The sequence below is a fragment of the Myotis yumanensis genome, unplaced genomic scaffold, assembly GCF_028538775.1.
Source record: "Myotis yumanensis isolate MYYU_CA2020_CCGP unplaced genomic scaffold, mMyoYum1.0.hap1 SCAF_5, whole genome shotgun sequence".
Classification (NCBI taxonomy): domain Eukaryota; kingdom Metazoa; phylum Chordata; class Mammalia; order Chiroptera; family Vespertilionidae; genus Myotis; species Myotis yumanensis.
Genome location: NW_027223756.1, coordinates 15,098,785 through 15,112,032, shown reverse-complemented (window position 1 = coordinate 15,112,032; position 13,248 = coordinate 15,098,785). Strand labels below are relative to the sequence as shown.

The window sequence follows — 13,248 nt, the reverse complement described above, 5'->3', positions numbered from 1 at the left end:
AATAAGATTGTGATGTGTATTTAGGGGTGGGGAGTGTGAGCAGAGAGAGGGGTGAGAGATAGTCAAGCAGTTCCATTTGTTACAACATTATTAGTTACCAGCCAGCACACCAGAAAGTGTGCTCACCAGTGGAATGTCTTATTTTACTTTTTTTTTTATCCTGCGAGGGATTTTTCAACATGAGTGGTTTATGAATAATTAAGTCTTATGGAAGCAAAAATTTGAATCTGCTGGGCTTGGTGTTTATTGTTTTATTTGCATTTATGCAGATGAAACCGTCCCATCTGAGAGCTTATTTGAGAATTTAATACTATATTTGTGAGCACTAAGGAAATCAATTAATGGAAATTAAGTGTTCGAAGTTTCCCGGGCTGACAGATGCAATCTCAGGCTGAAGTCGCTCGGTGTCTGCACGGGCTTGAGAAGACGGAGCAATCCAAGCCCTTAAATTGAATTGCTACCATATAGCAATTAGTTTATTGATTTAATTAAGAGTGCCACCTTTTAATTTTCAGGTCATGATGGAAACATTTTCTGATTGAATAGATGGGAGAACACTGAACTGATAGATCTATGAGAAACAACCTTCCCATGAATCAAAATCTATGTGGAACTGGCCCTCAACGTCGACTCTCGAGCAGACAGACATAATGTAAGCGGGTTATTGGAGAGGGAAATTCTAAATTCAAGCTGATGAGCCCAGAAAACAAAAGGCCCTAAATATTGCTTTCAGAAATAACTTTGAAACTTTCCAAGGATTAGCACTCTCCACATTTCCACCGTAAGAGACAGCATCACTTTCAGTATTTTTAGCTAAACCTCATTTTAAAAAAATCATGAATATTCTTTCATTGAACAATACATCTTCTATCATCCTATCTTCCTACAAATGCCTAAGAGTTTGGCCACATTTCACACAACAAGAGTCATGCACATCGTCCAAGATGAACTTGGTTGTCTATATAAATATCCTCAGAGGGAGACCAAGAGAATGTAGAGACATCATTAAGGCTTTTTAGGTGCAATCTAAATGTGGCACAAGAAAAATATCCTAAGGTACACTTCTTTAAGACAAGAGCCAAGAACATTTCTTGTGTCTGTGTGTGTTTCCTGTGCCAGGTTTTTGGAAAAAATAAAGTGTTGTTTTTTTTAAGTGCATATCAAACACAAAGGGGAAAAAAATTCCAACCATTAAAACAACAAAGGAAATCAGAGTCCTCCCAGAGCCACCAGAAGGAACCCAGTCCTGCCAACCCATTGTCGACCTCTGACCTCTAGAACTCAAGGTAATAAAGTTGTGTTGTTTTTAGGCACTAAAAACAAAGGAGTCATATTCCTAAAGGAAGAGAGTTTATGTTTTAGACTATTGTTACTGTGCTATATTACCTGCCCCTCTCACTATTATCATTATGATCAGTACTTAGATTCACTGCATGTGCCTCTCATGGGTCAGGCACCAGGGACAACTGATGGCATGCATTCTTTTATCAAAGTCTCACAACAGCTCTCTGGGATGGAGGCTAGTTCCCCTCCATTTTACAGACCAAAAAACTGAGACTTGGAGAGGGGATCAGCTTTCCCGGGGCCACCAGTTAGTGACCCGTCTCCATCTGATTCCAGGCTTGGGTTCTTGCTATAATATCATACTGCTGCTTTGGGTTGCAGCAAAGTTCTGATGGTTAGGGCGGTTCTGGGGGGAGAGAGGGGAGGCAGATGTGTCTAATGGAAACAGTGCTGCCCCCAGCATCACCTGGGTCAATGCTGGGCTGGCAGGGCACGGCCCAGAGAGCCACACAGCACAATGCTGAGTTCCCTGCAGAAAGCACAGGACACACATCTGTACTTACTGGCATAGGGCGAGTTGGCAGCCGAGCCGTTGAGGAAGGTCGGGGAGCCACCCAAATTGGACATGGCGGCTGTGCCGTATCCATTCATGCTCGTGGTGACGGAGTTATAGTTGGTCTGCTGGGGGGTGGTGCTCGGCACGTATCCGTGTGGTGAAACGCTGCTTGAGTTGCGGGTGAAACCTGAGGGGTGGGGACAAAACCAGGGGTGAGGGTGGCGTCCAGGTGGGTGGCAGTCCTGAAAGACAGGGCAGGGAATGGCTGTCCCCATGCCGTGCCCTGGAGGAAAGGGGTTGGTGATTCATGGGAGGGGCTGGTGGTGCTGGCTCTGATTAAAATGGGAAGCCAGCAAAGGCACATTTCTTAGGCGGTCATAAATACTTAGCAGGGCCCTGAGAAGTGGCAATGCAGGGCCCATAAATCATCATTTTGGAGCAGAAATAAATCCCAATTTACAAGATGTACCCTGAAGTGAACAGGTTCCTATTCCCTGGTTTCGAACGCTGTGCTTTGGCCCCTCAGAACTGTAATTCCCGCCCTCTTTGCGGTCTGTCACTCTTGGTTGATGGTGAGAAGTCTGGTGCAGCGGTGGCTCCAGGCACGCATCTCTACAGCCCCTTCTACCAGCTTCCCTGACAAAATGCCACAATAGTGCCTGATGCACGCTGGCGAGGAATCTCCCCTTTTGGTTTGTAGCTTCAGGTTTGGAAGGGACAGGGGGACAGAGAGGAAGAAGAGCAGGCTCCTGACCCTGATTGGTGGCCTGCGAGGCCTCGGAGACATTCACGGCCAGTTGTCCACTGAAGGAATTCACACCCATCATGCCCGCGTGGACGGAAGTGTTAGTGAGGGCTGGGAGCTGACTGTGGTTGCGGGGGACACTGTATAGGGCCTCTGCGATGTCAGCCGCTCTCTTCAGAATAATCTCCTGGAAAGTAAGAGGAGCACCCCCATTAGCTACCCCATCACACCCCAGTGACGCCACAGTCAGGGGCTCACTGTGGACCATGCTCCGGGCTTCCCATGGCTTCCCATGGATAATGGCATTAACTTCTGCACCCGTCTCTGCAAACCTTCAGGGTTAGTCTCTTCATCATCACCCCCATATCACAAATGGGGGAACTCACCTATTTAAGGACAGAGTTGGGCTGCAGAGCCCTGTCTGTCTGACTTGGGAAGCCCATTATCGAAGCCTTCCCTCCATACCACCTCACAGTCTTTGACAGCGCCCTGGGAACACACAGGAACGCGAGGCTAAACACCACACACACACACTGCAGCCCCTTCTCCTGCTGAAGTTTAGGGCAGGTTGTAGATGACTCTCTGGGTCCCTGAGTATTAGTGGGACTGTGTTCCCTGCACATTGACTCAGGTGGCACAAAAAGAGTGAATCATTTGTCTGACTCATACTAGCATCCTCATACAAGGATGTGCTCTAGGAAATAGAGGAAGACAGTTATATTCAGATCTTGTTATACTTTTTAGGAGAAGAAATTAAACCCTTTTTTTCCCTCCTCAATTGGCTTGAAAACCCTGAGGAATAAAATAAAGCAGCAGTAACTCTCTCCCTGCATCATGAAGTACATTCCCACAGAAGATTTCGTTTTAAACAGAATGCCTCTTCGGGTAAGGAAAATGATCATAGTAGAAAAGGCAATAAAAAATTTTACAAAAGAAGAAGAATTGAATGGCTTTGCAACGTGATGTGTCTGAATGGCTTAAACACTGAACTCTGTGCAAGGAACTTTTATAGTTTCCATACGTTTCTATTACACCAAGGAATCTGAGACCTTACATTGAATGTGGAGCCCACATAGGTTGGAGGCCCCATTCGCTCACCTGGTTGTTGTGTGGCATCCCATACAGCGCTTCCACCAGGTCCGCAGCCCTCTTGAGTATGACTTCCTATTGGGAGAGAAGCAGACACAGGCCTCTGAGTGAAAGCAGGTTGTCCTTATCCTGGCCACTCTCTGCCAAGGCACTGCTCTGAAGGCAGTAGCTCCGGGAACCCCCGAATGGTGCTAAATCACCAATTTGTCCCTGTTCACATACACACTTAATCGAGTCAAAAGGTGAGCATCGTTGGTGCTGCAAGATAAAATACATCACTCAAGCGCCTGCCATAGGCACGATAAAGCGCTCATGTGTTTATTGCCGAATACAATTGCGAGGTCATTTACTGGATGACTACAATCGATGTCATTCAGTGCATGTTATGAATCCCTAAGATGCGTTTATTTTGCACTTAATTGCTTATTCCAGGCACCATGACCTTATCAGACAGGTCATTTTCGAGGGATTTCCAATCAATCTTCAGCTACTAGAAGCATGTAGCATTAAACTTCTTTATCTCCATTGTGTGGCACAATCCCAACATAAGGGGGTGACATAGTCAACCCACACTCCTCGGCCACGCACTGCTTGTCGAAGGCTCTCACCAAAGGGGTCTCCTGCCCCCAGGAGCTCCCTCTGCACGGGTTCTCACGACTGGCAGTGTCTCCTTCATAGTGATTCTTCTCTATTCCAGGATTGTTAGTATCTTCCTATTTGTTCATTCATTCTCATCTGAGATCTATGCTCTGCTGTTCGCTCCCCTCCCCACTGAATAAAATATGTCTCCATCTTTTCATTTAGGTAGGCTTCCATATTTGGCTTGTGTGCTTGTTTCCAATAATATATGGCACTCCACAAAAGTGTGTGTAGTGGTATTTTTGTTGTTGTTGTTCTAACTAAATGCAATCCTTCCCTCTTCATTTTGCCCTAATTTTTTTCAGATTCATTTATACTGCAAAATGTGATACATGTAGAATGGAGGCTTATCAGAGAACCAAACCTAAAGGCATGCTTGGCTATCAGAGGTGACTTGCAAAAAGACATGTTTACAATTTTTTGCTGTGGGTAAAAGTTTAAAAAAGAAGTCTAACTTTATTTTACACAATCAATTTCTGCATGGAGACGTAGCACCGCTCCATTTTCATACACTGGAGATGCTGATCAGAAAATAGGGACATAATTGCATTCATTTTGCCGTCACCATGGCCTCTTCAAAAAAATTCTAGAACAAGTCTTGAAATGACAAGCTCTTAGATACATATTAGCATTTCTCAATGTTAAATTCTCCATAATACAAGATAAAATAGTTGTCATACTGCAGTGACTACTATTATGTATGTCCTAAATTCAAAAATGAGGGAGAGGGGTTTTCAGTTCCTTAAGAAACATTTATGCTTGCCTTAAGCTGCTGAACCCCATTTACAAAAAACAGTCCAGTTATTTTTCATAGCAGGAGTGAAAAGTAGTATAGAATCAATGGGGTTTGAATCAATACATCTGAAATAATCCCTTTATGTTTCTAATGCAAGCGACCAGCTAATTTACAGCCTTTTGTTTGCAGTATTGTCTGACCACAGCAGTTAATAATTCACCGCGCGATGGGCACGCTGAACCCTCGCCGCAGATCAAATTCAGCTCCTCTGCTCTCTCTGTGGAACCTCGCGGCTTTCTCTGGCTCACAGGGAAGACGAAAACAAAACAAGACCCGGGTAGTTTACTTACTAAGATTTTACTTCTCTGGGTCTATGTTCACCTATTTCTTCAAATACGTATTTATGCCAGTGTTTTGGGGTTGGCAGAGAAAGTATTTTTTTCTTCCTTTTCATTTTGAGAAAAAACAATACACGTCTCCTGTTTGTCCAGAGCAATAAGACGGGGAGTTTCTACACTTGTGAGCACTGTCATCGTTGAGGATTTCGAGCGGTGCTTCCTAATTTAGTTAATTGCACAGAACCAGGGAGGAGGGTGGTCAATATAAACCCCAAGATCTTTGAAGTTTTTGTGAACCTGAAAAAAAGTCCAACTACCCATGTGTGCTATATGTTTTAATCTCATATATATTGTATGATAAAGGTTTTCAATGATTTAATCCACATGGTTTTTTCTTCATGTCAATACCCAGAGCTCTCCTCACCATTAATCCTTTGAAAATGGAACGCCTGAATCTTGTTTCCTAAGGTTGACTCCTTCTTTGATCCGTGAAGCTGGGCCACGCGTTGCAACCTGGCTCCCTGCTATGAGTGGGTCACCGGCCCCACACAGCTTCAGACCAGCCGTCTCGAGGAGGGTGAACCTGGGTGATCACTTCAGCGATGTCCTTAAATGATATCTCGCCCATTTCAAAACGTCCCCCACTGCGGCATCCACTGTGGGGTTTGCAGGAGAGCCCACATCTTGGTCCTGCTTTGCCCATGTGACTCAGCTTCTATTAGTTATTTCCACAAATGGGAAGGAGAAAGGAAACGTCCGGGTCCTCTATGAGTGAGTGCCACGGGCCTGCAAGGTGCTTGGATTTCGGTGACCAGAAAATTGCTCTCACCTCCATGTCATTACGCTCCCAGGGAACTAGCCCCCAAGCGTGTTTGTGTTGGGATCTAATATATTGCCTTTCAATCAGGGCTGAGAGCCCCTGAACACACCGACAGAACATGACGAGCAGGTCAGGAAAGCAATAAAGATTTTACAGAGCTGTCCAAGGTGCTAAATTTACTCAATAATGGGTTTGGCACCATAGTGTTAACCTCTCATTTACTACCAGTTTGAGGGACTAAATTGAAGTAGCTGACTTCATTTACCTTGAAATGTATATTTTATGACATTATGTAAGTAGATGGAAAGGGCACTGCCGTTTTAACAATTTAAAGGCTAGAGCCCGTTTAAGATGAAACTTGAATATTTATTGTATATTGCACTTAAAGTATATAGAATGTTAAAATGTATTGATTAAATTTGTAAAAGGCATTATAACAATGACAGGCAGTATAAAAGATGTATGCCTTTTAAAATCAAATTGATAGTATATGCTATCTTTTCTGTGGTCACAAGTGTAATTTTTTTGCAGTTTTATATGGTAATTGGAAAAATCTGTAATTTCACATTAGGAAATGATTGAGCCTGAGATGTGGGGGGAGGGGGGGAGAAATTTCCTATAAAGGGAAGAGCTGGATGTTTCATATCATCTTTTGTCTCTGAAATTGTTCCTCAAGTCTTAGTTTTGTGGCATTAGGAGGGAGCATGGAATAAGGATCCTTACGCTCTAATATGCAATTTTAATATTTCTGAGAAGAAAGAGCACTTGACTAGTACTAATAACTAATTTTTCAAGGCATTTATTTGTCAGGAGAGATTTCCTCTTCTTTTCATAATGTTTAAAACGTCTCCCCGCTTGCAGTTTAAAACATGAGGGTAGAGATTAGATTCTTCCAGGATAATTAATCCTATCTTTGGATTTTTAAAAAATACCCCTTGGGGGAATTAAGAAGACAAATACCAGATCCTAAATATTGAAAAGCTTGGGAGTCTCCTTCCAGAGCTCATGCTTGTGCTCAGATTCATTCCAAGTTGGACTATTTTTTCCTTTTCATGGCCTCGGATTTCTTCTCCATTAAAGAAACAGAAAATGTTTACTTCTTGAAAACAACTTTTCACTCATCTATTCCCTCTCACAATTAAAACCTGGTTGCACCCATCTCGCCATGACTGTCAATTGATAATTATATGAATGGGGGTCCGAAGAGAGAGAAAGTGGATAAAAGTAAATCTATTTCGAGTTTGCAGACACACACTGAGAAGACAGAAGGGCAAATGGAGTCCCGGGAAATAGCCCAAGTGCAATTGTTCCAGGTTTTACTTGCGTTTGAAGCCTTTATCATAACAATGCGGAGTGGGGTACAGATACAGAGGGAAGATTCCGCTGTGCTCCTTGCGTAGCAACCCAATCAATCAGCAAATTTTTTTTTTTTAGCTTCCTGTGGCCCAGTGGTCATACACTGATGATTACTTGCTCTCTAGAACCTTTCAGAGTATGCTGTATTCCCAGAATCGAGGTACAGGGTTCTACTGGGATTACAAAAGATTCCCCCCAACAGTCTGCTCCTACCCTCTCTATCCAATCTTATCACCCTGCACATATAAAGAACTGCTCACTATTCTGGTCTAGCTAGTCTTCCTTGCCTCTCTCCACACCTTCACACCTTCTGTCTCTCCTGTCAAATGCTGGCTTCAAGCTGCAAAAACTCCTTCCCACCCTCTAAAGTATAGGTTCTCAACCTGTGGGTTGCGACCCCTTTGGCGGTCGAACGACCCTTTCACAGGGGTCGCCTAAGACCATCCTGCATATCAGATATTTACATTACGATTCATAACAGTAGCAACATTACAGTTATGAAGTAGCAACGAAAATAATTTTATGGTTGGGTCACAACATGAGGAACTGTATTTAAAGGGCCAGAAGATTGAGAACCACTGCATGGTGGTGGTGGTGGTGGTATAACAATGACAAAAATAACTATGGTTTACTGAAAGTGGAACATTGACTCATTCAGAGAGCCTGTTAAGGTATTGTCCATATCACCATTTCACAGATAAAGAAACTGAGCCTCAGAGAGGTCAGCTAGCTTTCCCTGAGTTCACACAACTGATAAATGAATGAGCAGGGATTCACGCCCAGGCCTGTTAGACATCAGAGCCTGAGCTTTTGAGAATTACATGATTCTCTCAGAATAAATCCCACATTCACTGGTATCCCAGCTCCTAATCTTTCTCGCTCTTCTGAAAAATAGTGCTGACTACCACCCAGCACAGCAGTACAAGCATCATTCTGCTACAAGGGTCATTCTGCTCTACTCTTAAGTGTGTGAATGTTCGCTCTCCACACTAGGCTGTAGGTTCTTTAAGGCCAGTGATGTGTCTCAGTCTCCTTCTCTCAGCCTCTAGCACAATGTTTACCAAATCAAGGGCCCTGAGAAATTCTTGTTGAAGAGTTTATTCTAAGATAGTTACTGATTTTTAAAAGGGCATGCTTAATATACATGATGAAATGGCAATGTCGCATATTTGGCATGGTTTATAAAAGCAGGAGACTTAAATTTGGTGCTCCATTGGGCTCCAGACCTCTCAATCCAATATATACATTCCCAAAAGTTAAGTCTTGATCACTGTGGGGATTTTTTTTATGTCCCTTCTTTGTTTGGATTTACTCTATGTCTCCTGCTGGCTTGCGCTTACATTTTGTGATTAATGTAATGAATCATGTTGGGTACAGACATTATCTCAAGTTATAGGCTCCTAGCAACATGAGTTTGGTCTTGATGAACATTAGCCTTTTATTAACTGTCCTCTTAGGCCCTTAGAAATACTTGGGAATTTGCACACTCTTGGGAAGCAAGCGTAGCATGTCTGATATGCAGACATGGTCAACTCATCCTTCCTTCTGTTTCCTGAGAGTAAAATCTCTGATGATTATTTACCCTCCATGGACAAGTGTGTGGCTGATAAGCTCATATTCACTGCCTACACCTAGCCTTCTAGGGAGAAGGGAAATATTGGCTAATTCTCTAATAGTGACCCACTTATAGACCCAATTCACTGTTCTGAGTAATTCAAACTCAGGTAAGCAGGGGAGATGGTCTGAATGACCCCTCATTCACAGCACATAGAAGCCAACTCACAAAGCCAGATGGACACCCATTTACCAACACAACATGCATTTCAAGTTTCAGAATCAGATTTGGAGACTCTGGGAACTCCCTCATAAAATGAGGTCCAGGGGTGCTTCCGTAACCCGGGAGGACAATCTGTGCTTGGCTTTCTGCCCCCTAGAGTGGGAAATGGTGTTTTGCAGGATGTAGAGGAAAACAGAAGCTAACCTACAAGCATCAAAGGCAAGTGGACGTGGGTGATTCCAGAGAAAGCAGCACAATACCTCTCTGACACGGCACGGTTTCCTGACACCCACTTATCAACAATCTGCTTTGCCTTCGCAGGGGAGTCAGACATGGTGGGCACCAATACCAGCAGCATAAAAATGAAGTGAAATGGCAAAAATCACTCCTGATTTAAAGGCGATACGCATCTATCAGTGAAACCAGCAGTGATTTCATGTGCCTCCTCACTCCAGAATTGAGTGGAGGGTCTAGTTGTGAGCAGTACATTCAGCTCACTTGCCCTTAAGTTCCAGCTCCTTCCCTGCCTGCTCCTGGACATCTGGGTGACAATACATATTGGAAATCCCGGAAGCCAAAAATCGATGGGAATTGCCCATTCCCCACAGCGCTGGACGCACATGGCAACAAATACTAGTTGTACTGAGAGGTATTTCTGTGGAGGGTGGTTTTATGTCCCAACTTCCTTTGAGTTGATTCAGCCAAGTGGAAAATTCCACCATGGTAGACTTTGCATTCTTAAAAATCATATAATGAGGGCAGTGAGGGACAGAGTGAAACAAACCAAAATAATACTTGAGCACTGTTTAGTTTCTGATCCTCTGAGACATTCCTCAAATTTTTCATTTTTCTGGTAATATGAACTGGAAATGGAGCTTACCGCAGAGATCATTAGAAACCTTTAGTGTCACGCTTTAAACTCTTTGCTCAGAAGCCCTGTGACTGAGAAGAGTCACTTACACTTAGCGTGGATATAATTAAACATGTTTCTGTTGAAAGGGGCATTCTCATTACAGCTAAGGACCACTTTAGAGTAAATTGAAATGGAAAGGAGGAGCATAGATGAGGCGTAGGTAGCAAGTGGTTATTCCTAGAGAGGTATAAAATGCCAAATGTGTAACAATTATATTTTACTGTCGTGCATTGTAAAGACTTCAGCGTATTTTATTATATAAGAAGCGTTAGCTGAAACTTACAGAATATTCCCAAGCACACTCGTTGCCCATCGTCTTGAAAGAAAAATAAAATCCAAACCTTAATCAAAATCTGCAGAAATTTCCAGAACAAAGGAATTCAATATTCAGAAGGGGTCTATGGCTATTGATACAAGAGGCATGGAAAGCATGCTGGTCTAGTCTAAAGTAAATGCAGTGGTCACTTCTCAACCTCCTTTCACTCAAGTTGATTTTATGTTCAGGGTGGATGAGGGCCCTCTTTCTTCTCAAACAGTTTATTATGGATCATCTGGCTGGAGGCAGTGCCTTTGTTAGACGTGGTACCGAAGAGTTCGGAACCACATAAAATGAAAGTAGGTTGTAAGCTAATGCAGCTCTGTCAATGTAAGACATGCTAACTTACATGACTGACTTTTACAGTGGAAAGAAAACGCCTGTTTTCAAAGCAGCTGTTATTGCCTCAATGGAAAAGAAAAAAAAAATCAATGAAAGCGAAATGAACAAGAGATTTTGTCTGAGTTGCAGTTAATACCACTGAAGAGCTATGGATATTAAAAGGTCAACAAATAAATTAGCCAGAGTGTTATGAAATGAATGATTTGGCTTATAATTTTATTGAGTGAAAATTGTTCGCTGCCCATTAGACCAGGGAATTTTTATCTGGTGCCTCAATTACTGTTCCGTAAGCAATAATATAGTTGTAAGAGCTGTTGGTTCGATCGCGTGACCTCTGAGAAGCCGGCTAGGACAGCTGCCTTTACTGTGATGGATAACTGAGGGCGGCCTCCGCCAGGTGCCGGACCTCCCTTTCCTGCAAGGGGATCTCATAAAAGAAACATTACAGCTTGATTCATTTTACCAAAATGTGCGACTTTTCAAGTGTCAGCAGTTAAGAATAAATTGTGAAACCTGGTGTTCCTGAGAAGAGTTATGACAATGGCTTTCCCCCGTCTTTTTGGTCTCCTGGCATTCTCTTCGAAATGGTGTCATGGTAATTGGTGAATGGGAGCCTGGGGTGCTTCCTGCCACAAACACAGTGAAAAATGGTGTTTGCACCCCTGTGAACCTGACCCGCTTGGAGGTAGAGAGCTGAACTTGGCCACCTCCAGCGGGCTCCTCTGATTCCAATCCGTTGTACCGGTTTCAGACCAACGCTCTGGGTTAGGTCCTGCTGAGTGGCCTTGGAAATCGGCTTTCTGATCAGGATAAAAGTCTCGGCTTAAAGAGAAGGCTATGGACAGAGGTGCCTTTCTCAGGGTAGGTTGTAAAGTCAGCACATGAAATAAAAACTGCCTAGACTCAAAATTACCCTTGAAAATCTTTTAAGTCGCCAAGGCCTGGGCTCTTAGAAACACAAAAGCCAAATATTAACTACTTCTGTTTCTCTTTGTCTTTTGGCGGTGGCTTCCCTTTCCTTAGGGTGGAGGAGAAGAAATATCTGGTTTGAAAGTAAAAGGGCCACTGAGTCAACTAAGAGATGTATTGTCACATGTACATAGGTGCATGTCTATGTGTGTGCGTGTGGCATGTGTACACAAGTGTACGTGTATGTGTTTACGTATATTTAAACTTGAGTAAGTGATCTGTGAATGCTGGAACTATGCTGTACTTTAAAGATATCTCAGGGAAGCATAAATATAGTTTGGGTTGTTTTTTGTTGTTGTTTTGTGTGGGTTTTTTTGTTGTTGTTTTCTTCTGTTGTGGTTTTTTTTGTTGTTCTGTTTTGTTTTGTTTTTTGCTTCTGACATTGTCGAACATTATCCGTTCTCATATGGACCTCTGGACAAATGTTTCTGAATGATGATTCATGGGCTTTACAGGTGGTCTTAACTATAATTGCAATGGAAGTGCACTGCCTGCAGACCACTGGGGCTCAGCCCCTATTACTCCAAGGCTTAAATGAAGTGTTACTCAAGGCTGAAAACAGTGAGCAAGTCTGAAGACCTCCTAGTATCTCTGTTTCTAACGGCTTCGGTCTTTAAGAGGAGGATACTAGATGGTTGGCAGGTAGAAGTAAGTTAGCCCCTTGTTCCTCTTGTGACTTCTTGAATTAATGAGCAGTTATATTAAATGTTCTTTTACATGGGGTGTGATATGAAATAGATTAAACTTAGTTCCCCTCATCGAGATCTCAGCGCTAACAAAGACCTTGAAAGAGGTTCCAGAATTAAGCTATTGGAGTAATCTGTTGTTACAGGTCCCTGTCACTCTGTAGTTAAGGGGTGAAAGAATGATGTCCAAGGTGCGTAGGTGTGCACTTTACATCCCTGCTGCCACTTCACCTGCTCAGGCAACCTTACCATAGTCTATGTTACCACTTCCCTGTTTCCCCCTGGCCAAGTGGAGAGATACTTTTTTAAAGACTGGTTTGCAAAATTGTTTTTTTTTTTCTCCTTAAAATTCCCTTTTCTTAATTCTAGGAGGCAGGACTTAGGAGCTGGCTCTGGAGTCCAACAGAGTTGGCTCAAACCCACAACCTGCCCTGTAATCGCTTCCTGGTCTGCAGAGCAGGGTTAATACCTGCACCGGGCTCAGCACACGCGCTGAGAGTAACACTGATAACCCCCACTTAGCTTCCAGGGGACTTGGACAAATTTCATGCATTTTTTTGAGTCAACGTATATTATCCACTCTGGGTGCTATTTGAAACCTTATTTGCAAAATACTGCGAAAGATTCTGAATGGACTAATGGTGAGGAAGGCTGGTAAGATAGAAAACCTCCATTTACCAGC

At 43.1% G+C, this 13,248-nt stretch overlaps 1 protein-coding gene across 4 annotated transcripts in view; it reads right to left on the bottom strand.

Annotated features, from left to right (window-relative positions):
* The window catches only part of EBF1 (EBF transcription factor 1), a 390,606-nt gene that overhangs the window by 12,788 nt on the left and 364,570 nt on the right, over window positions 1-13,248 (bottom strand). For all 4 annotated transcript variants that reach the window (XM_070414505.1, XM_070414506.1, XM_070414507.1 and 1 more), the window contains 3 exons: window positions 3,684-3,749; window positions 2,595-2,772; window positions 1,848-2,027 (listed from right to left, as the gene is read on the bottom strand). In XM_070414505.1, the coding sequence (XP_070270606.1) occupies window positions 1,848-2,027; window positions 2,595-2,772; window positions 3,684-3,749 (424 nt within the window). The remainder of the gene's footprint in view (window positions 1-1,847; window positions 2,028-2,594; window positions 2,773-3,683; window positions 3,750-13,248) is intronic.